This window comes from Coregonus clupeaformis, chromosome 1 (genome assembly GCF_020615455.1).
Source record: "Coregonus clupeaformis isolate EN_2021a chromosome 1, ASM2061545v1, whole genome shotgun sequence".
Taxonomy (NCBI): Eukaryota; Metazoa; Chordata; class Actinopteri; order Salmoniformes; family Salmonidae; genus Coregonus; species Coregonus clupeaformis.
In genome coordinates this window covers 4094836-4118128 of record NC_059192.1, presented here as the reverse complement: position 1 = coordinate 4118128, position 23293 = coordinate 4094836, and the positions used below count along the sequence as shown (strand labels likewise).

At 45.9% G+C, this 23293-nt stretch overlaps 1 protein-coding gene across 9 annotated transcripts in view; it reads left to right on the top strand.

The window, feature by feature from the left end:
* Positions 1 to 23293, top strand: part of tacc2 (transforming, acidic coiled-coil containing protein 2) — a 272493-nt gene that overhangs the window by 192970 nt on the left and 56230 nt on the right. For 6 of the 9 annotated variants that reach the window (XM_041893422.2, XM_041893506.2, XM_041893204.2 and 3 more), the window contains 8 exons: positions 143 to 573; positions 7732 to 7792; positions 7946 to 8168; positions 8672 to 8721; positions 9709 to 9815; positions 10993 to 11176; positions 12092 to 12259; positions 20912 to 21004. In XM_041893422.2, the coding sequence (XP_041749356.2) occupies positions 143 to 573; positions 7732 to 7792; positions 7946 to 8168; positions 8672 to 8721; positions 9709 to 9815; positions 10993 to 11176; positions 12092 to 12259; positions 20912 to 21004 (1317 nt within the window). The remainder of the gene's footprint in view (positions 1 to 142; positions 574 to 7731; positions 7793 to 7945; positions 8169 to 8671; positions 8722 to 9708; positions 9816 to 10992; positions 11177 to 12091; positions 12260 to 20911; positions 21005 to 23293) is intronic. The other 3 variants (XM_041893301.2, XM_041893245.2, XM_041893345.2) reach the window with 3 other exon arrangements.

Genomic DNA, 23293 nt, shown 5'->3' with positions numbered 1-23293 from the left:
TTTTTGAAAAGCACTTAAAATAATACAAGTTATTATAATTATTATTCATAATAATAATTTGATTCATGTCATTATTATTATGATTATGTTTATTATATATTCTAATGACAACAATAATAATAATCATTATTATTATTATCAGATGCCTCTAAGGAAGCCCAGGATGGGCCTGAAGAAGGCCGTCCAGCTCCCATCGGAACCCCTAGACAACACCCCCGTCACCGTCCCCGATGATGATGACATCCCCGTCCCTAAGGCCTCCTATAACTTCGACCCCACCCAGTGGGACGACCCTAACTTCAACCCGTTCGGCACTAACAGCGAGATCCCTATCTCTCCCGAGCTGAACAAACCCTCCCATAGATTCGACTCTGACACCTTCGACGAGTCTGCTGCCTTCAAGTCCTCCTCCAATAGTATGGCTGCGTCTCCGCCCACGGCTGCCTCAGGCTCCGCCTCCTTTGAGGTGTCGGCCAATGACAATGAGGTTGATAATGATAATGATAATGTTAGTGAGCTGGAGGACCACAACCAGAACAAACCATCCAAAACGAAGAAGAAACCTATCAAATCGTAAGTTGGTTTAAAAAAATATTTTTTTTTTCTTCCCTGACCTTATCGAACAGAGAGATAGAGAGCATGAAAAGGTGGGTAAGGATAGAGAGAGGGCAGCAAACCGGATTCAAACCGACACCGTAGGCATGTGTGCCGGAGGCTGCGGCGTTGAGGCTGCGGCATTACTGCTTGACCAGCCAGGCCACCAGATAGCTGTGCGGTGTGTGTGTGTGTGTGTGTGTGTGTGTGTGTGTGTGTGTGTTCATGTGTGTGTGTGTGTGTGTGTGTGTGTGTGTGTAAGTCCCAGGTTGGATATAGATGTGAAAACACGCAGATAATATGACAAGAGAGGATGAGATATGTGTGTTTGTGTACTCTCTCACACACACAAACAGACATATCTCACTCTCTCTTGTCATATTATCTGCGTGTTTTCACATCTATATCCACCCTGGGACTTCCACGAAGATAGCAGGAGGGATGGAGAGAGAGAGAGAGAGAGAGAGAGTACTGTAAGGGCTGCAGGTCACCATTAGTACTGTAAGGGCCGCAGGTCACCATTAGTACAGTGGGCTGCAGGTCACCATTAGTACTGTAAGGGCTGCAGGTCACCATTAGTACTGTAAGGGATGCAGGTCACCATTAGTACTGTAAGGGCCGCAGGTCACCATTAGTACTGTAAGGGCCGCAGGTCACCATTAGTACTGTAAGGGCTGCAGGTCACCATTAGTACTGTAAGGGCCGCAGGTCACCATTAGTACTGTAAGGGCCGCAGGTCACCATTAGTACTGTAAGGGCTGCAAGTCACCATTAGTACTGTAAGGGCCGCAGGTCACCATTAGTACTGTAAGGGCTGCAGGTCACCATTAGTACTGTAAGGGCCGCAGGTCACCATTAGTACTGTAAGGGCTGCAGGTCACCATTAGTACTGTAAGGGCCGCAGGTCACCATTAGTACTGTAAGGGCTGCAGGTCACCATTAGTACTGTAAGGGCTGCAGGTCACCATTAGTACTGTAAGGGCCGCAGGTCACCATTAGTACTGTAAGGGCTGCAGGTCACCATTAGTACAGTGGGCTGCAGGTCACCATTAGTACTGTAAGGGCTGCAGGTCACCATTAGTACTGTAAGGGCTGCAGGTCACCATTAGTACTGTAAGGGCTGCAGGTCACCATTAGTACTGTAAGGGCTGCAGGTCACCATTAGTACTGTAAGGGCTGCAGGTCACCATTAGTACTGTAAGAGCTGCAGGTCACCATTAGTACTGTAAGGGCTGCAGGTCACCATTAGTACTGTAAGGGCCGCAGGTCACCATTAGTACTGTAAGGGCTGCAGGTCACCATTAGTACTGTAAGGGCAGCAGGTCACCATTAGTACAGTGGGCTGCAGGTCACCATTAGTACTGTAAGAGCTGCAGGTCACCATTAGTACTGTAAGGGCTGCAGGTCACCATTAGTACTGTAAGGGCCGCAGGTCACCATTAGTACTGTAAGGGCTGCAGGTCACCATTAGTACTGTAAGGGATGCAGGTCACCATTAGTACAGTGGGCTGCAGGTCACCATTAGTACTGTAAGGGCTGCAGGTCACCATTAGTACTGTAAGGGATGCAGGTCACCATTAGTACTGTAAGGGCTGCAGGTCACCATTAGTACTGTAAGGGCCGCCTGTCATCATTAGTACTGTAAGGGCCGCAGGTCACCATTAGTACTGTAAGGGTTGCAGGTCACCATTAGTACTGTAAGGGCTGCAGGTCACCATTAGTACTTTAAAGGATGCAGGTCACCATTAGTACTGTAAGGGCCGCAGGTCACCATTAGTACTGTAAGGGCCGCAGGTCACCATTAGTACTGTAAGGGCTGCAGGTCACCATTAGTACTGTAAGGGATGCAAGTCACCATTAGTACTGTAAGGGCTGCAGGTCACCATTAGTACTGTAAGGGCTGCAGGTCACCATTAGTACTGTAAGGGCTGCAGGTCACCATTAGTACTGTAAGGGCTGCAGGTCACCATTAGTACTGTAAGGGCCGCAGGTCACCATTAGTACTGTAAGGGCTGCAAGTCACCATTAGTACTGTAAGGGCCGCAGGTCACCATTAGTACTGTAAGGGCTGCATGTCACCATTAGTACAGTGGGCTGCAGGTCACCATTAGTACTGTAAGGGCCGCAGGTCACCATTAGTACTGTAAAGGATGCAGGTCACCATTAGTACTGTAAGGGATGCAGGTCACCATTAGTACAGTGGGCTGCAGGTCACCATTAGTACTGTAAGGGCCGCAGGTCACCATTAGTACTGTAAGGGCTGCAGGTCACCATTAGTACTGTAAGGGCTGCAGGTCACCATTAGTACTGTGAGGGCTGCAGGTCACCATTAATACTGTAAGGGCTGCAGGTCACCATTAATACTGTAAGGGCTGCAGGTCACCATTAGTACTGTAAGGGCTGCAGGTCACCATTAGTACTGTAAGGGCTGCAGGTCACCATTAGTACAGTGGGCTGCAGGTCACCATTAGTACTGTAAGGGCTGCAGGTCACCATTAGTACTGTAAGGGCCGCAGGTCACCATTAGTACTGTAAGGGCCGCAGGTCACCATTAGTACTGTAAGGGCAGCAGGTCACCATTAGTACTGTAAGGGCCGCATGTCACCATTAGTACTGTAAGGGCTGCAGGTCACCATTAGTACTGTAAGGGCTGCAGGTCACCATTAATACTGTAAGGGCTGCAGGTCACCATTAGTACTGTAAGGGCTGCAGGTCACCATTAGTACTGTAAGGGCTGCAGGTCACCATTAGTACAGTGGGCTGCAGGTCACCATTAGTACTGTAAGGGATGCAGGTCACCATTAGTACTGTAAGGGCCGCAGGTCACCATTAGTACTGTAAGGGCTGCAGGTCACCATTAGTACTGTAAGGGCTGCAGGTCACCAATAGTACAGTGGGCTGCAGGTCACCATTAGTACTGTAAGGGCTGCAGGTCACCATTAGTACTGTAAGGGCCGCAGGTCACCATTAGTACTGTAAGGGATGCAGGTCACCATTAGTACTGTAAGGGCCGCAGGTCACCATTAGTACTGTAAGGGCAGCAGGTCACCATTAGTACTGTAAGGGCCGCAGGTCACCATTAGTACTGTAAGGGCTGCAGGTCACCATTAGTAGTGTAAGGGCTGCATGTCACCATTAGTACAGTGGGCTGCAGGTCACCATTAGTACTGTAAGGGCTGCAGGTCACCATTAGTACTGTAAGGGATGCAGGTCACCATTAGTACTGTAAGGGCTGCAGGTCACCATTAGTACTGTAAGGGCTGCAGGTCACCATTAGTACTGTAAGGGCCGCAGGTCACCATTAGTACAGTGGGCTGCAGGTCACCATTAGTACTGTAAGGGCCGCAGGTCACCATTAGTACTGTAAGGGCTGCATGTCACCATTAGTACTGTAAGGGCCGCAGGTCACCATTAGTACTGTAAGGGCTGCAGGTCAACATTAGTACTGTAAGGGCCGCAGGTCACCATTAGTACTGTAAGGGCTGCAGGTCACCATTAGTACTGTAAGGGATGCAGGTCACCATTAGAACTGTAAGGGCTGCAGGTCACCATTAGTACAGTGGGCTGCAGGTCACCATTAGTACTGTAAGGGCTGCAGGTCACCATTAGTACTGTAAGGGCTGCAGGTCACCATTAGTACTGTAAGGGCCGCAGGTCACCATTAGTACTGTAAGGGCTGCAGGTCACCATTAGTACTGTAAGGGCTGCAGGTCACCATTAGTACAGTGGGCTGCAGGTCACCATTAGTACTGTAAGGGCTACAGGTCACCATTAGTACTGTAAGGGCTGCAGGTCACCATTAGTACTGTAAGGGCCGCAGGTCACCATTAGTACTGTAAGGGCTGCAGGTCACCATTAGTACTGTAAGGGCTGCAGGTCACCATTAGTACTGTACGGGCCGCAGGTCACCATTAGTACTGTAAGGGCTGCAGGTCACCATTAGTACTGTAAGGGGCGCAGGTCACCATTAGTACTGTAAGGGCTGCAGGTCACCATTAGTACTGTAAGGGCCGCAGGTCACCATTAGTACTGTAAGGGCTGCAGGTCACCATTAGTACTGTAAGGGCTGCAGGTCACCATTAGTACTGTAAGGGCCGCAGGTCACCATTAGTACTGTAATGGCTGCAGGTCACCATTAGTACTGTAAGGGCTGCAGGTCACCATTAGTACAGTGGGCTGCAGGTCACCATTAGTACTGTAAGGGCTGCAGGTCACCATTAGTACTGTAAGGGCTGCAGGTCACCATTAGTACTGTAAGGGCTGCAGGTCACCATTAGTACTGTAAGGGCTGCAGGTCACCATTAGTACTGTAAGGGCTGCAGGTCACCATTAGTACTGTAAGGGCTGCAGGTCACCATTAGTACTGTAAGGGCTGCAGGTCACCATTAGTACAGTGGGCTGCAGGTCACCATTAGTACTGTAAGGGCTGCAGGTCACCACTAATTTCTTTATACAATATTTTAGTCTAAAATATAATGTTCTAAACATTCTTCTCTCAGAATTAGCATGTTGCTCCATCGTGACCAAAATTCCCAGGTTTTCCCAGAAATTCCGGGAATGTTCCAACTAGGATTTCTGGAAAACCTGGGAAATTTGGGAACGTTTCCAGAATTTTGCAGCCCTATCCTCTTCCTTATTAACAGAGCTGTGACATAAAGACTACCAATCAGAGAAGCTCTACCATGTAAATCAACCAATCAGAGAAGCTCTACCATGTAAATCAACCCATTAGAGAAGCTCTACCATGCCTATCAACCAATCACAGAAGCCCATCTGCTTCAATATCTGACATGAACATCCTGGCGTATAAATGGAACCTGTCTTCTCAAAGAGAAAGTTGACACGGTAGCACCTCCTCTATTGAAGGGCAACAGAGGTTAGTCATGGTCAGACTAAGGTGCAGTATGTCTGGGGTCTAGGTTGGTTGCAGATACCTGGGTTTAGATCCTTCATCTCATAGCGCTTCCACCCTAACAAGCCCTAACACACTAACTTAACATAGAATCAGGCTTGGGGTCAAATCCCATTTCAGCCCTAACACACTAACCTAACAAAGAGTCAGGCTTGGGGTCAAATCCCATTTCAGCCCTAACACACTAACTTAACATAGAATCAGGCTTGGGGTCAAATCCCATTTCAGTCCTAACACACTAACTTAACATAGAATCAGGCTTGGGGTCAAATCCCATTTCAGCCCTAACACACTAACTTAACATAGAATCAGGCTTGGGGTCAAATCCCATTTCAGCCCTAACACACTAACTTAACATAGAATCAGGCTTGGGGTCGAATCCCTTTTCAGCCCTAACACACTAACTTAACATAGAATCAGGCTTGGGGTCAAATCCCATTTCAGCCCTAACACACTAACCTAACAAAGAGTCAGGCTTGGGGTTAAATCCCATTTCAGCCCTAACACACTAACCTAACAAAGAATCAGGCTTGGGGTCAAATCCCATTTCAGACCTAACACACTAACCTAACAAAGAGTCAGGCTTGGGGTTAAATCCCATGTCAGACTTAACACACTAACCTAACAAAGAATCAGGCTTGGGGTCAAATCCCATTTCAGCCCTAACACACTAACCTAACAAAGAGTTAGGCTTGGGGTTAAATCCCATTTCAGACCTAACACACTAACCTAACAAAGAATCAGGCTTGGGGTCAAATCCCTTTTCAGCCCTAATACACTAACCTAACAAAGAGTCAGGCTTGGGGTTAAATTCCATTTCAGCCCTAACACACTAACCTAACAAAGAATCAGGCTTGGGGTCAAATCCCATTTCAGACCTAACACACTAACCTAACAAAGAGTCAGGCTTGGGGTTAAATCCCATTTCAGACCTAACACACTAACCTAACAAAGAATCAGGCTTGGGGTCAAATCCCATTTCAGCCCTAACACACTAACCTAACAAAGAGTCAGGCTTGGGGTTGAATCCCATTTCAGACCTAACACACTAACCTAACAAAGAATCAGGCTTGGGGTCAAATCCCTTTTCAGCCCTAATACACTAACCTAACAAAGAGTCAGGCTTGGGGTCAAATCTCATTTCAGCCCTAACACACTAACCTAACAAAGAGTCAGGCTTGGGGTCAAATCCCATTTCAGCCCTAACACACTAACCTAACATAGAATCAGGCTTGGGGTCAAATCCCATTTCAGTCCTAACACACTAACCTAACAAAGAGTCAGGCTTGGGGTCAAATCCCATTTCAGACCTAACACACTAACCTAACAAAGAATCAGGCTTGGGGTCAAATCCCATTTCAGCCCTAACACACTAACCTAACAAAGAGTCAGGCTTGGGGTCAAATCCCATTTCAGCCCTAACACACTAACCTAACAAAGAATACAAAAAATGTGAATTTGGAATTGGAATTACTTTCAGAATTGACTGGAATTGACCCCAACCCTGCAAGGAATTACCATTGGAGTCTGCACCCTAGTCTATACCATCATGTGAATCATACCACTAAAACACTTATTGGGCCAGAAGCAATCAAACCTCAAACTCCTGATTGACTTCCTGTAGTACTAGTTTCATTAACATAATGTACCCTACTCTAAACTAGTGATGTTAAATATCATCTTAAAAATGTATTATCAGTTCAATCCAACAACTTGTGAGTATTAAGCTTTTTAAGGTTTGATGCAGTCTTGCTATACTGTACACAGATGATGTTGCTAAACACATTTCATGAAAACCATTGCTTTTTCAAAAATTCCCACTGTATTGTGAATTTACATTTGAGTCATTTAGCAGACACTCTTATCCAGAGCGACTTACAGGAGCAATTAGGGTTAAGTGCCTTGCTCAAGGGCACATCGACAGATTTTTCACCTAGTCGGCTCGGGGATTAGAACCAGCGACCTTTCGGTTACTGGCACAACGCTCTTAACCACTAAGCTACCTGCCGCCCATGAATGACATGTATCTAAAGCTACAACAATATAAGAGAGAATAATCATCGGAAACGTACCTCTCCTGGGAAGTTGTTAATAAGATATATAATATAATTGATGTATTGATTAAGTATTGATTGATTTGATTGATTGATTAAGTCTCTGCCAGGGATGACATGTTGTGTTCAGTGATTCCTGATCATCCAGTCTCTGTCTCTCTCTCCTTCCAGTAACACTTTCAGAGTCAAGAGGTCCCCAAAGAGGTCGCCCACGTCTGATCCATTATCACAAGTCAGTCAGTCCTCTCTCACGTACCACACACACACGCACGCACACACACACACACACACATACACACACACACTTTCAAACACACACAGACTCAATTTATGTGATAAACGGGGACATTGTAAATAAACCAGCAATATCCTTCCTCTTCTCCAGGAGCCCACCCCAGTAGATGAAGCCCAGCCTCCTATCCCCCCGCTACAGGACGACCACGCCACAGACGAGGAGAAGCTGGCCTCTTCCTCCAATCATAAAGAGAAGCTTGCTTCCTCTGCCAATCACATGTGGGCATCCATGGAGGCGGAGCTAACCTCTGAGCCCCAGGAGGATTTCCCGCAGCCATCTGACCTCACAGCCTTCGTCAACGAGAACAATCGAGGTGAGTGTGTTTGTGTGCGTGTGTTTAAAAATAAATATTACAATAAATAATCATCATTGGACAATTTCAGGTCAAAAGTTAATGTATCCATGTACAGGATGTGATGTCATCCATATGTGTGCACCCCCATTTATTGATTTCTATTTGGCAGTGAGCCCATGCAGCTAGCTATCCAGCCCAGTCCTTTACTAAACCCTGACCCCTAGAAGAGTAGAGGAGAGCCACCCTACCCAGAGGCTGTTTCTGCCTGACTGGGTTTAAACTGGGTCATATTATTACAGATAGACAGACATACTGTCCCACCAGTCCAGTACAGCCCAGAGTATCTGATTCCCTCCTGTTCTCCCTCCTCTTTCATCTCTCTCTTCTCCCTTCCTCTCTTCTCTCGTTCTGTCTCTCACCATCTCTGTTCTTCCTCCTCTCCCATTCCTATCTTCTTCTGTCTCTCTTTCATTCTCTCGTACTTGTGTCTCTAACTCTGCCTATTCTGTTGTCTCCCTCAGTGCCAGACTATGAGATTGAGTACATGGAGAAGATCGGCCCCTCTTCGCCGGTGAGTATCTATCCACAGTCTGTGCTGTCAGTCAGATAAGAAGGGGTAGGAAGATAGAACTGAAACTAGCTCAAATTATGATCGTGATCTATGAAGATTTTATACTGGTTACTTAGGTCTATATGTTTGCTCTTGAGACTGACTGTCCTTGAGAATGACTGTCCTTGAGACTGACTGTCATTTAGACGGACTGTCATTGAGACAAACTGTCCTTGAGACTGTCTGTCCTTGAGACTGAGACTGACTGTCTTTGAGACTGACTGTCCTTGGGACTGACTATCTTTGAGACTGACTGTCCTTGAGTTTGAGACTGACTGTCCTTGAGACTAACTGTCCTTAAGACTGAGACTGACTGTCCTTGAGACTAACTGTCCTTGAAACTGAGACTGACTGTCCTTGAGACTGAGACTGACTGTCCTTGAGACTGACTGTCTTTGAGACTGACTGTCTTTGTATACTTTAGTTTCTTCTGATTATCAAAGAAAATCTGTGGGTTTGTGTTTCTGACTCTTCCTGTATGTTTCTCTCTCTCTCTCTCTCTCTCTCTCTCTCTCTCTCTCTCTCTCTCTCTCTCTCTCTCTCTCTCTCTCTCTCCATCTCTACATCTCTCCATCTATCCATCTCTCTATCTCTCTCTCTCTCTCTCTCTCTCTCTCTCGCTCTCTCTCTCTCTCTCTATATATATATATATATATATATATCTCATCTCTCATCTCTCATCTCTCTCTCTCTCTCTCTCCCTATATATATATATCTCATCTCTCATCTCTCATCTCTCTCTCTCTCTCTCTATCTCTCATCTCTCTCTCTCTCTCTCTCTCTCTCTCTCCATCTCTCATCTCTCTCTCTCTCTCTCTCTCTCTCTCTCTCTCTCTCTCTCTCTCTCTCTCTCTCTCTCTCTCTCTCTCTCTCTCTCTCTCTCTCTCTCTCTCTCTCTCTCTCTCTCTCTCTCTCTCGCTCTCGCTCTCACTCTCTCGCTCTCTTCAGACTATGTTTGTGAAGAAACCTTCTACTCTCTACCTGAAGCTGGACTCTGTGACAGACAGCCTGACCAAGCCTAACCATGGATCAGAACTCAACTCTCCCTGCACAGGGTACAACACACTTGGGCACACACACACACCCACACACACACACACACACACCATACAAATATGTCAGTTGAAGCTAGAGATATCAGTCTCAATCCACCACATCCGCCCATGTAACCCTTCTGCCGTCTTTTCACAAAATATTCTGTAGCGTCCGAACAGTTCGGCCTAAAAACTATTATGACCCCTCTATGGAAAGATGACTCTCACAAACACGTACGTGTCGGTTGTTTTGCTCTAGGACGTCCACAGGCCTCACAAGACTTGTCTGAAGGTCCCCCGGTACCCGATGAAAACATGTATTTGAAGAACATATGGAGACTGTTTAGCGCCAAAAATATGGGTTGAATACATGTAGAAATGTTTTTATTATAATAATGTTTCCTGATCTTTCTCTCAGATATAGGACACACTTCAGAAACAAACTTCCTTTTGATTTTTTCTGGGGGACTATCTGTTGTTTCATATAATGAATCTCTTATCTTTTATTTTTTTTATTTTTTTATAGTTCAAGGATAGTTCAAGAATCTCTTGTTTTAGTTGCTAAACAGAACGTTTGGACTAATGATTACACCCCAGATTAGGGTTAGGGTTAGGGTTAGGAGTGTGCAAGTCTCTCGACCTGTGTGCACCTGTGTTATAAATGTTCATTTGCAGGCTAGGTTGTGGCAACCTCATGATGGGGTAAAGGGCACATTTTAGTATCATGAAGATGCCTTAAACCTATCGCTGTTACATTGAACTGGGTGAATGGAATATGAATGACAGTCATCCCATATGCTGTAATAGAAAGAAGGCCATATCTCATTTAAAAAATATAGATTGTCCTCCCTAATCTTGAAAGGTACTAATTGACACACACACACACACACCTAAACGCACCCTCTAGTCTAGTCACCTATAGTTATCAACATGAGCAGTAATAATTATAATAATTAGGTCAAAATCCATTCACTCTCTCTCACGTGCACACACATTCAGATTCAGAATAGAATGACTGCAAAATGTTACGTTACATTTGTGTTTTCAGTCCCTTTCCTGTCACTACCGCTTTCAGTTGTTACTGTACTTACCACACAACAAACACATATCCATAAACACACACCCATATACCCAGATATATCCTCTATCTAATTTTCCTTGTCCCTCCTTCCTTCCCTCTCTCTCTCCCTCCATGTAGGAGTTTTGAGGAGATGGAGGCCCAGATCACAGCCCAGATGAAGACTCCTGTGCTGGGCTCCAGACCCGGTCCAGAGGGGTCTCGACCCGGTCCGGAGGGGTCCACTGGCGCGAAGGAGAAAACCAGGAAGAGAGAGAGCCAGTCACTCAGCCGGACACAGAGCACAGACATGGAGCATGGAGCAGTGAGTAGAACAATACTGAACAGTCTGGCTGTAACCTCAATAAGCAAAATCAAGATGAAAATCTATCAATGCATTCACTGTATGTTTCTCATCGTCTTTCATCTGCATGTGACAGTTATTTGTGTCATTGCTCCTCTCAGAATACAATGTTACGTCGGATTTTCTTCCCCGGTTCACTATGCTGAGGCCTCTCTTAGTCCACACAACTGTCTGTCCGTGTTATTGTCATGTAGTCATGTAGACACTAGAGGGCGACAGTGTATACTGTATGGCATGGCCTATGGTGTAGAAGAAGAAGCTGATGCTCAGTAGGCCTATTAACCTCATCAGCTACTCTCAAAGCCCTGTCATAAGTTAACTACCATAAGTTAGCTTCCATAGGTTAACTACCATAAGGTAACTACCATAAAGTAACTACCAGAAGGTAACTACCATAAGCTACCTACCAGCCAGCTACAAACAACACACCTCAGCCTCAGCCACCCAGCTCCCAACCTCCTGCTGACACTGCCCAATGCTTTGCGTCGCAATGCTGACCCCCTCCTCGCCCCGCCCCTTTCCCCGCCCCTCGCCCCGCTCTTTTCCCCGCTCCTCGCCCGCCCCTCGCCCCGCTCCTCGCCCGCTCCTCGCCCCGCTCCTCTACCCGCTCCTCGCCCCACTCCTCGCCCCACTCCTCGCCCCGCACCTCGCCCCGCTCCTCGCCCGCTCCTCTACCCGCTCCCGCCCGCTCCTCGCCCGCTCTCGCCGCTCGCCTCCTCGCCCGCTCCTCGCCGCCCCTCGCCCCGCTCTTTTCCCCGCTCCTCGCCCGCTCCTCGCCCGCTCCTCGCCCCTCGCCCCGCTCTTTTCCCCGCTCCTCTACCCGCTCCTCGCCCCGCTCCTCACCCTGCTCCTCATCCCTGCTGCCACCCCCTGTAGCTACCCACCCAGGGCCCTATGGAGGTCCCAGGCCCAGCCCCTGGCCCATCCCCAGACGCACCCTTCTTAGCCAGTCTGTCTGAGTGCCCTGACCCCCTGGCGTACCTGGAGGCTGTGGAGCCTGACCTGGCAGAGACCAACCCCACTGCCTTCGCCCTCAAACTACAGGTGTGTTGATTAGAGGCAGACAGTGTGCTGTGCCACCCTCCCTCCCTGTGCCACCCTCCCTCCCTTTGGACCCTCTCTAGCCCTGGTAGTTATACTATTGATAAATCAGAGGTATACTATTGATAAATCAGAGGTATACTATTGATAAATCAGAGGTATACTATTGATAAATCAGAGGTATACTATTGATAAATCAGAGGTATACTATTGATAAATCAGAGGTATACTATTGATAAATCATAGTTATACTATCGATCAATCATAGTTATACTATTGATATATTATAGGTATACTATTGATTAATGAGATTGTGTGTGTGTACTCTAATGTCTATGTCTGTATTTATTCTCCCTGTCTCTAACTCCCTTTGTTTTCTCCTTATTTTCACCCAGTTGTCCAGTCAATATCTAGTCACTATCTAGTCAGTTGTCTAGTCAATATCTAGTCAGTTGTCTAGTCAATATCTAATCAGTTGTCTAGTCTGTTGTCTAGTCAGTTGTCTAGTCTTTTGTCCAGTCAGTTGTCTAGTCTGTTGTCTAGTCAATATCTAGTCAGTTATCTAGTCAGTTGTCTAGTCAATATCTAGTCAGTTGTCTAGTCTGTTGTCCAGTCAGTTGTCTGGTCAGTTGTCCAGTCAGTTGTCTAGTCAGTTGTCTAGTCAGTTGTCTAGTCAGTTGTCTAGTCAGTTGTCTAGTCAGTTGTCCAGTCAGTTATCTAGTCAGTTGTCTAGTCAGTTGTCCAGTCAGTTGTCTAGTCAGTTGTCCAGTCAGTTGTCCAGTCAGTTGTCCAGTCAGTTGTCCAGTCAGTTGTCTAGTCAGTTGTCCAGTCAGTTGTCTAGTTAGTTGTCTAGTCAGTTGTCTAGTCAGTTGTCTATTACGTTGTCTAGTCAGTTGTCTAGTCAGTTGTCCAGTCAGTTGTCCTGTCAGTTATCTAGTCAGTTGTCCAGTCAGTTGTCCAGTCAGTTGTCTAGTCTGTTGTCCAGTCAGTTGTCTAGTCTGTTGTCCAGTCAGTTGTCTAGTCAGTTGTCTAGTCAGTTGTCCAGTCAGTTGTCTAGTCAGTTGTCCAGTCAGTTGTCTAGTCTGTTGTCCAGTCAGTTGTCTAGTCAGTTGTCTAGTCAGTTGTCCAGTCAGTTGTCTAGTCTATTGTGCAGTCAGTTGTCTAGTCAGTTGTCCAGTCAGTTGTCTATTAAGTTGTCTAGTCAGTTGTCTAGTCAGTTGTCCAGTCAGTTGTCTAGTCAGTTGTCCAGTCAGTTGTCCAGTCAGTTGTCTAGTCAGTTGTCTAGTCAGTTGTCTAGTCAGTTGTCCAGTCAGTTGTCCAGTCAGTTGTCTAGTCAGTTGTCCAGTCAGTTGTCTAGTCAGTTGTCTAGTCAGTTGTCCAATCAGTTGTCCAGTCAGTTGTCTAGTCAGTTGTCCAGTCAGTTGTCTAGTCAGTTGTCTAGTCTGTTGTCTAGTCTGTTGTCTAGTCAATATCTAGTCTGTTGTCTAGTCAATATCTAGTCAGTTGTCTAGTCAATATCTAGTCAGTTGTCTAGTCAATATCTAGTCAGTTGTCTAGTCTGTTGTCTAGTCAGTTGTCTAGTCTTTTGTCCAGTCAGTTGTCTAGTCTGTTGTCTAGTCAATATCTAGTCAGTTGTCTAGTCAATATCTAGTCAGTTGTCTAGTCAATATCTAGTCAGTTGTCTAGTCTGTTGTCCAGTCAGTTGTCTAGTCAGTTGTCCAGTCAGTTGTCCAGTCAGTTGTCCAGTCAGTTGTCCAGTCAGTTGTCTAGTCAGTTGTCTAGTCAGTTGTCCAGTCAGTTGTCTATTAAGTTGTCTAGTCAGTTGTCTAGTCAGTTGTCTAGTCAGTTGTCTAGTCAGTTGTCTATTAAGTTGTCTATTAAGTTGTCTAGTCAGTTGTCCAGTCAGTTGTATATTAAGTTGTCTAGTCAGTTGTCCAGTCAGTTGTCTATGAAGTTGTCTAGTCAGTTGTCTAGTCTGTTGTCCAGTCAGTTGTCTAGTCTGTTGTATAGTCAGTTGTCTAGTCAGTTGTCTAGTCAGTTGTCTATTAAGTTGTCTAGTCAGTTGTCTAGTCAGTTGTCTATTAAGTTGTCTAGTCAGTTGTCTAGTCAGTTGTCCAGTCAGTTGTATATTAAGTTGTCTAGTCAGTTGTCCAGTCAGTTGTCTATGAAGTTGTCTAGTCAGTTGTCTAGTCTGTTGTCCAGTCAGTTGTCTAGTCTGTTGTATAGTCAGTTGTCTAGTCAGTTGTCTAGTCAGTTGTCTAGTCAGTCGTCCTGTCAGTTGTCCAGTCAGTTGTCCAGTCAGTTGTCCAGTCAGTTGTCCAGTCAGTTGTCTAGTCAGTTGTCTAGTCAGTTGTCCAGTCAGTTGTCTATTAAGTTGTCTAGTCAGTTGTCTAGTCAGTTGTCTAGTCAGTTGTCTACTCAGTTGTCTATTAAGTTGTCTAGTCAGTTGTCTAGTCAGTTGTCTATTAAGTTGTCTAGTCAGTTGTCTAGTCAGTTGTCCAGTCAGTTGTATATTAAGTTGTCTAGTCAGTTGTCCAGTCAGTTGTCTATGAAGTTGTCTAGTCAGTTGTCTAGTCTGTTGTCCAGTCAGTTGTCTAGTCTGTTGTATAGTCAGTTGTCTAGTCAGTTGTCTAGTCAGTTGTCTAGTCAGTTGTCCAGTCAGTTGTCCAGTCAGTTGTCCAGTCAGTTGTCTAGTCAGTTGTCCAGTCAGTTGTCTAGTCAGTTGTCTAGTCAGTTGTCCAGTCAGTTGTCTATTAAGTTGTCTAGTAAGTTGTCTAGTCAGTTGTCCAGTCAGTTGTCCAGTCAGTTGTCTAGTCTGTTGTCCAGTCAGTTGTCTAGTCTGTTGTCCAGTTAGTTGTCTAGTCAGTTGTCTAGTCAGTTGTCCAGTCAGTTGTCCAGTCAGTTGTCTAGTCTGTTGTCCAGTCAGTTGTCTAGTCAGTTGTCTAGTCAGTTGTCCAGTCAGTTGTCCAGTCAGTTGTCTAGTCAGTTGTCCAGTCAGTTGTCTAGTCTGTTGTCCAGTCAGTTGTCTAGTCAGTTGTCCAGTCAGTTGTCTATTAAGTTGTCCAGTCAGTTGTCTAGTCAGTTTTCCAGTCAGTTGTCCAGTCAGTTGTCTAGTCAGTTGTCCAGTCAGTTGTCCAGTCAGTTATCTAGTCAGTTGTCTAGTCAGTTGTCTAGTCAGTTGTCCAGTCAGTTGTCCAGTCAGTTGTCTAGTCAGTTGTCCAGTCAGTTGTCTAGTCAGTTGTCTAGTTAGTTGTCCAGTCAGTTGTCTAGTCAGTTGTCTATTAAGTTGTCTAGTCAGTTGTCTAGTCTGTTGTCTAGTCTGTTGTCTAGTCAATATCTAGTCTGTTGTCTAGTCAATATCTAGTCAGTTGTCTAGTCAATATCTAGTCAGTTGTCTAGTCAATATATAGTCAGTTGTCTAGTCTGTTGTCTAGTCAGTTGTCTAGTCTTTTGTCCAGTCAGTTGTCTAGTCTGTTGTCTAGTCAATATCTAGTCAGTTGTCTAGTCAATATCTAGTCAGTTGTCTAGTCAATATCTAGTCAGTTGTCTAGTCTGTTGTCCAGTCAGTTGTCTAGTCAGTTGTCCAGTCAGTTGTGTAGTCAGTTGTCCAGGCAGTTGTCCAGTCAGTTGTCTAGTCAGTTGTCCAGTAAGTTGTCTAGTCAGTTGTCTAGTCAGTTGTCCAGTCAGTTGTCTATTAAGTTGTCTAGTCAGTTGTCTAGTCAGTTGTCTAGTCAGTTGTCTATTAAGTTGTCTAGTCAGTTGTCTAGTCAGTTGTCTTTTAAGTTGTCTAGTCAGTTGTCTACTCAGTTGTCCAGTCAGTTGTATATTAAGTTGTCTAGTCAGTTGTCCAGTCAGTTGTCTATGAAGTTGTCTAGTCAGTTGTCTAGTCTGTTGTCCAGTCAGTTGTCCAGTCTGTTGTATAGTCAGTTGTCTAGTCAGTTGTCTAGTCAGTTGTCTATTAAGTTCTCTAGTCAGTTGTCTAGTCAGTTGTCTAGTCAGTTGTCTAGTCAGTTGTCTAGTCAGTTGTCTATTAAGTTCTCTATTCAGTTGTCTAGTCAGTTGTCTAGTCAGTTGTCTAGTCAGTTGTCTAGTCAGTTGTCTAGTCAGTTGTCTAGTCTGTTGTCTAGTCAGTTGTCTAGTCAGTTGTCTAGTCAGTTGTCCAGTCAGTTGTCCAGTCAGTTGTCTAGTCAGTTGTCCAGTCAGTTGTCTAGTCTGTTGTCTAGTCAGTTGTCTAGTCAGTTGTCTAGTCAGTTGTCTAGTATGTTGTCTAGTCAGTTGTCTAGTCAGTTGTCCAGTCAGTTGTCTAGTCTGTTGTATAGTCTGTTGTCTAGGCTGTTGTCTAGTCTGTTGTCCAGTCAGTTGTCCTGTCAGTTGTCTAGTCTGTTGTCCTATTAGTTGTCTAGTCAGTTGTCTAGTCAGTTGTCCAGTCAGTTGTCTAGTCAGTTGTCCAGTCTGTTGTCCAGTCAGTTGTCTAGTCAGTTGTCTAGTCTGTTGTCTAGTCAGTTGTCTAGTCAGTTGTCCAGTCAGGTGTCTAGTCAGTTGTCTAGTCAGTTGTCTAGTCTGTTGTCCAGTCAGGTGTCTAGTCAGTTGTCTAGTCAGTTGTCCAGTCAGTTGTCTAGTCAGTTGTCCAGTCAGTTGTCTAGTCAGTTGTCTAGTCAGTTGTCCAGTCAGTTGTCTAGTCAGTTGTCCAGTCAGTTCTCTAGTCTGTTGTCTAGTTAGTTGTCCAGTCAGTTGTCTAGTCAGTTGTCTATTAAGTTGTCTAGTCAGTTGTCTAGTCTGTTGTCTAGTCTGTTGTCTAGTCAATATCTAGTCTGTTGTCTAGTCAATATCTAGTCAGTTGTCTAGTCAATATCTAGTCAGTTGTCTAGTCAATATCTAGTCAGTTGTCTAGTCTGTTGTCTAGTCAGTTGTCTAGTCTTTTGTCCAGTCAGTTGTCTAGTCTGTTGTCTAGTCAATATCTAGTCAGTTGTCTAGTCAATATCTAGTCAGTTGTCTAGTCAATATCTAGTCAGTTGTCTAGTCTGTTGTCCAGTCAGTTGTCTAGTCAGTTGTCCAGTCAGTTGTGTAGTCAGTTGTCCAGGCAGTTGTCCAGTCAGTTGTCTAGTCAGTTGTCCAGTCAGTTGTCTAGTCAGTTGTCTAGTCAGTTGTCCAGTCAGTTGTCTATTAAGTTGTCTAGTAAGTTGTCTAGTCAGTTGTCTAGTCAGTTGTCTAGTCAGTTGTCTATTAAGTTGTCTAGTCAGTTGTCTAGTCAGTTGTCTTTTAAGTTGTCTGGTCAGTTGTCTAGTCAGTTGTCCAGTCAGTTGTATATTAAGTTGTCTAGTCAGTTGTCCAGTCAGTTGTATATGAAGTTGTCTAGTCAGTTGTCTAGTCTGTTGTCCAGTCAGTTGTCTAGTCTGTTGTATCGTCAGTTGTCTAGTCAGTTGTCTAGTCAGTTGTCTAGTCAGTTGTCTATTAAGTTCTCTAGTCAGTTGTCTAGTCAGTTGTCTAGTCAGTTGTCTAGTCAGTTGTCTAGTCTGTTGTCTAGTCAGTTGTCTAGTCAGTTGTCTAGTCAATTGTCCAGTCAGTTGTCCAGTCAGTTGTCTAGTCAGTTGTCCAGTCAGTTGTCTAGTCTGTTGTCTAGTCAGTTGTCTAGTCAGTTGTCCAGTCAGTTGTCTAGTCAGTTGTCTAGTCTGTTGTCTAGTCAGTTGTCTAGTCAGTTGTCCAGTCAGGTGTCTAGTCAGTTGTCTAGTCAGTTGTCTAGTCTGTTGTCCAGTCAGGTGTCTAGTCAGTTGTCTAGTCAGTTGTCTAGTCTGTTGTCCAGTCAGGTGTCTAGTCAGTTGTCCAGTCAGTTGTCTAGTCAGTTGTCCAGTCAGTTGTCTAGTCTGTTGTCCAGTCAGTTGTCTAGTCTGTTGTATAGGCTTTTGTCTAGGCTGTTGTCTAGTCTGTTGTCTAGTCAGTTGTATTGTCAGCAATCTAGTCAATATCTAGTCTGTTGTCCAGTCAGTTGTCCAGTCAGTTGTCCAGTCAGTTGTCTAGTCTGTTGTCTAGTCAGTTGTCTAGTCTGTTGTATAGGCTGTTGTCTAGGCTGTTGTCTAGTCTGTTGTCTAGTCAGTTGTCTAGTCAGTAATCTAGTCAATATCTAGTCTGTTGTCCAGTTAGTTGTCTAGTCTGTTGTCCAGTCAGTTGTCTAGTCAGTTGTCTAGTCTGTTGTCTAGTCAGTTGTCTAGTCTGTTGTCTAGTCAGTTGTCTAGTCAGTTGTCCAGTCAGTTGTCCAGTCAGTTGTCTAGTCAGTTGTCTAGTCAGTTGTCCAGTCAGTTGTCTAGTCTGTTGTCCAGTCAGTTGTCCAGTCAGTTGTCTAGTCAGTTGTCTAGTCAGTTGTCCAGTCAGTTGTCCAGTCAGTTGTCCAGTCAGTTGTCCAGTCAGTTGTCTAGTCAGTTGTCCAGTCAGTTGTCTAGTCTGTTGTCCAGTCAGTTGTCTAGTCAGTTTCCTTTACCTTACCTCCTCCATTACTTTCGTTGAGCTTCCTTTGGCTTTATGGACAGTATGTAAGCCTGTTAAATGTTTTACTATGTGAGTGTTTGTTGATCTATGAGTGTGTGGGTACTGTTGGTGAGAGAGTGGGTACTGTAGGTGAGAGAGTGGGTACTGTAGGTGAGAGAGTGGGTACTGTAGATTAGAGATTGGGTACTGTAGAAGAGAGAGTGGGTACTGTATATTAGAGAGTGGGTACTGTAGGTGAGAGAGTGGGTACTGTAGGAGAGAGAGTGGGTACTGTTGGTGAGAGAGTGGGTACTGTAGGTGAGAGAGTGGGTACTGTAGGAGAGAGAGTGGGTACTGTAGAAGAGAGAGTGGGTACTGTAGAAGAGAGAGTGGGTACTGTGTATTAGAGAGTGGGTACTGTAGATTAGAGAGTGGGTACTGTAGGGGAGAGAGTGGGTACTGTAGGAGAGAGAGTGGGTACTGTAGAAGAGAGAGTGGGTACTGTAGAAGAGAGAGTGGGTACTGTAGATTAGAGAGTGGGTACTGTAGATTAGAGAGTGGGTACTGTAGGTGAGAGAGTGGGTACTGTAGAAGAGAGAGTGGGTACTGTAGATTAGAGAGTGGGTACTGTAGGTGAGAGAGTGGGTACTGTAGAAGAGAGAGTGGGTACTGTGTATTAGAGAGTGGGTACTGTAGATTAGAGAGTGGGTACTGTAGGTGAGAGAGTGGGTACTGTAGATTAGAGAGTGGGTACTGTAGGTGAGAGAGTGGGTACTGTAGGAGAGAGAGTGGGTACTGTAGAAGAGAGAGTGGGTACTGTAGAAGAGAGAGTGGGTACTGTAGGAGAGATAGTGGGTACTGTAGGAGAGAGAGTGGGTACTGTAGAAGAGATAGTGGGTACTGTAGATTAGAGAGTGGGTACTGTAGGTGAGAGAGTGGGTACTGTAGATTAGAGAGTGGGTACTGTAGGTGAGAGAGTGGGTACTGTAGGAGAGAGAGTGGGTACTGTAGGAGAGAGTGGGTACTGTAGAAGAGAGAGTGGGTACTGTAGAAGAGATAGTGGGTACTGTAGATTAGAGAGTGGGTACTGTAGGTGAGAGAGTGGGTACTGTAGATAGAGAGTGGGTACTGTAGGTGAGAGAGTGGGTACTGTAGATTAGAGAGTGGGTACTGTAGGTGAGAGAGTGGGTACTGTAGGAGAGAGAGTGGGTACTGTAGGAGAGAGAGTGGGTACTGTAGAAGAGAGAGTGGGTACTGTAGGAGAGATAGTGGGTACTGTATATTAGAGAGTGGGTATTGTAGGTGAGAGAGTGGGTACTGTAGATTAGAGAGTGGGTACTGTAGGTGAGAGAGTGGGTACTGTAGATTAGAGAGTGGGTATTGTAGGTGAGAGAGTGGGTACTGTAGATTAGAGAGTGGGTACTGTAGGTGAGAGAGTGGGTACTGTATATTAGAGAGTGGGTATTGTAGGTGAGAGAGTGGGTACTGTAGATTAGAGAGTGGGTACTGTAGGAGAGAGAGTGGGTACTGTAGAAGAGAGAGTGGGTACTGTAGAAGAGATAGTGGGTACTGTAGATTAGAGAGTGGGTACTGTAGGTGAGAGAGTGGGTACTGTAGATTAGAGAGTGGGTACTGTAGGTGAGAGAGTGGGTACTGTAGGAGAGAGAGTGGGTACTGTAGGAGAGAGAGTGGGTACTGTAGAAGAGAGAGTGGGTACTGTAGATTAGAGAGTGGGTACTGTAGATTAGAGAGTGGGTACTGTAGGAGAGAGAGTGGGTACTGCTGGTGAGAGAGTGGGTACTGTAGGTGAGAGAGTGGGTACTGTAGGTGAGAGAGTGGGTACTGTAGATTAGAGAGTGGGTACTGTAGGAGAGAGAGTGGGTACTGCTGGTGAGAGAGTGGGTACTGTAGGTGAGAGAGTGGGTACTGTAGATTAGAGAGTGGGTACTGTAGATTAGAGAGTGGGTACTGTAGGAGAGAGAGTGGGTACTGTAGATTAGAGAGTGGGTACTGTAGATTAGAGAGTGGGTACTGTAGGAGAGAACTAAGTGATCTAGGTGTGTGTAACTCAACTTCTGGTTCTCTATGTCTCTCCTGCTGACCCCTGCCTCCCCCCTCCGGCAACACCCTCCCTCCTCCTCCTCCCCTCCCACTCCTCCACTGACCCCCCCCCCCTCCCTCTTACCTGCGGCTCAGGAGGAACTGGTTCTAGCGGCTCTGAGGATAGAGGCTCTGCAGGTAGCCAAACACCTCTCAGACAGCCACTCCCTCTCCACTGTCACCCCCCAGGTACTGAGCTGAACCAGCCTGCACCTGTACCTGCTCTCTGTCTCTCTGTCTCTCTCTGTCTCTCTGTCTCTCTGTCTCTCTCTGTCTCTCTCTCCATCTCTCTCTCTGTCTCTCTGTCTCTCTCTCTGTCTCTCTGTCTCTCTCTGTCTCTCTGTCTCTCTCTCTGTCTCTCTCTCTCTCTCTGTCTCTCTCTCTCTCTCTCTGTCTCTCTCTCTCTCCCTCTCTCTCTCTCTCTCTGTCTCTCTCTCTGTGTGTGTGTATGTTTGTGTGTGTGACTGTATGTGAACAGCATGAGCGTGTCTAAGCCTGCCTCTCCCTCCCTCCCCCCTCCCATATCCTGAACCCTCTAGTCACACCATTGTGTTTGTGAACCCATGGCCGTTACTAAACAATACCAACAACAGAAACATAAACCAACATGGCTTCCAGCCCCCTGACCCCTAACCTCTGACCTCCAACCCCAGCTGTCCTTAACCAATTAACACAAAGAGTGCTGGACCTTTTCTTCTCTTGGCTATCGGCCTGAACTGTTGAGCCTTTCCTCTGTAATCTCACATTCCTGTTTTCTGACTGACTGACCTTTTCTCCTAAATAACCCAACAAACACCAACATCATTGCTGCCTCTCTTCAGGAGAGAAGTCAGTTTGGTTTCAGGAGTAGAGGTTTCATGATACAGATGGTTCATTTATCTTCCTTCCTTATTGTAAGGTCTGTGGTGAAACCATGTGAAATGCATTTGCTACTGAGGGTCACAACAGATGAAAGTGAAGATAGGTCCGTTGGGTAGGCCTACTCAAGAGATAGGTCCGTTGGGTAGGCCTATTCAAGAGATAGGTCCGTTGGGTAAGCCTATTCAAGAGATAGGTCCGTTGGGTAGGCCTATTCAAGAGATAGGTCCGTTGGGTAAGCCTATTCAAGAGATAGGTCCGTTGGGTAGGCCTATTCAAGAGATAGGTCCGTTGGGTAGGCCTATTCAAGAGATAGGTCCGTTGGGTAGGCCTATTCAAGAGATAGGTCCGTTGGGTAGGCCTATTCAAGAGATAGGTCCGTTGGGTAGGCCTATTCAAGAGATAGGTCCGTTGGGTAGGCCTATTCAAGAGATAGGTCCGTTGGGTAGGCCTATTCAAGAGATAGGTCCGTTGGGTAGGCCTACTCAAGAGATAGGTCCGTTGGGTAGGCCTATTCAGAGATAGGTCCGTTGGGTAGGCCTATTCAAGAGATAGGTCCGTTGGGTAGGCCTATTCAAGAGATAGGTCCGTTGGGTAGGCCTATTCAAGAGATAGGTCCGTTGGGTAGGCCTATTCAAGAGATAGGTCCGTTGGGTAGGCCTACTCAAGAGATAGGTCCGTTGGGTAGGCCTACTCAAGAGATAGGTCCGTTGGGTAGGCCTATTCAAGAGATAGGTCCGTTGGGTAGGCCTATTCAAGAGATAGGTCCGTTGGGTAGGCCTATTCAAGAGATAGGTCCGTTGGGTAGGCCTATTCAAGAGATAGGTCCGTTGGGTAGGCCTATTCAAGAGATAGGTCCGTTGGGTAGGCCTACTCAAGATATAGGTCCGTTGGGTAGGCCTATTCAAGAGATAGGTCCGTTGGGTAGGCCTATTCAAGAGATAGGTCCGTTGGGTAGGCCTACTCAAGAGATAGGTCCGTTGGGTAGGCCTATTCAAGAGATAGGTCCGTTGGGTAGGCCTATTCAAGAGATAGGTCCGTTGGGTAGGCCTATTCAAGAGATAGGTCCGTTGGGTAGGCCTATTCAAGAGATAGGTCCGTTGGGTAGGCCTACTCAAGAGATAGGTCCGTTGGGTAGGCCTACTCAAGAGATAGGTCCGTTGGGTAGGCCTATTCAAGAGATAGGTCCGTTGGGTAGGCCTACTCAGAGATAGGTCCGTTGGGCAGGCCTATTCAAAAGATAGGTCCGTTGGGTAGGCCTATTCAAGAGATAGGTCCGTTGGGTAGGCCTATTCAAGAGATAGGTCCGTTGGGTAGGCCTATTCAAGAGATAGGTCCGTTGGGTAGGCCTATTCAAGAGATAGGTCCGTTGGGTAGGCCTATTCAAGAGATAGGTCCGTTGGGTAGGCCTATTCAAGAGATAGGTCCGTTTTGCAGATTAGAACAGCAAAAATCTCTGAAGCTGGAGACTCTTATCTCCCTCACTAACTTTAAGCATCAGTTGTCAGAGCAGCTTACCGATCACTGCACCTGTACACAGCCCATCTGTAATTAGCCCACCCAACTACCTCATCCCCATATTATTTATTTTGCTCATTTGCACCCCAGTATCTCTATTTG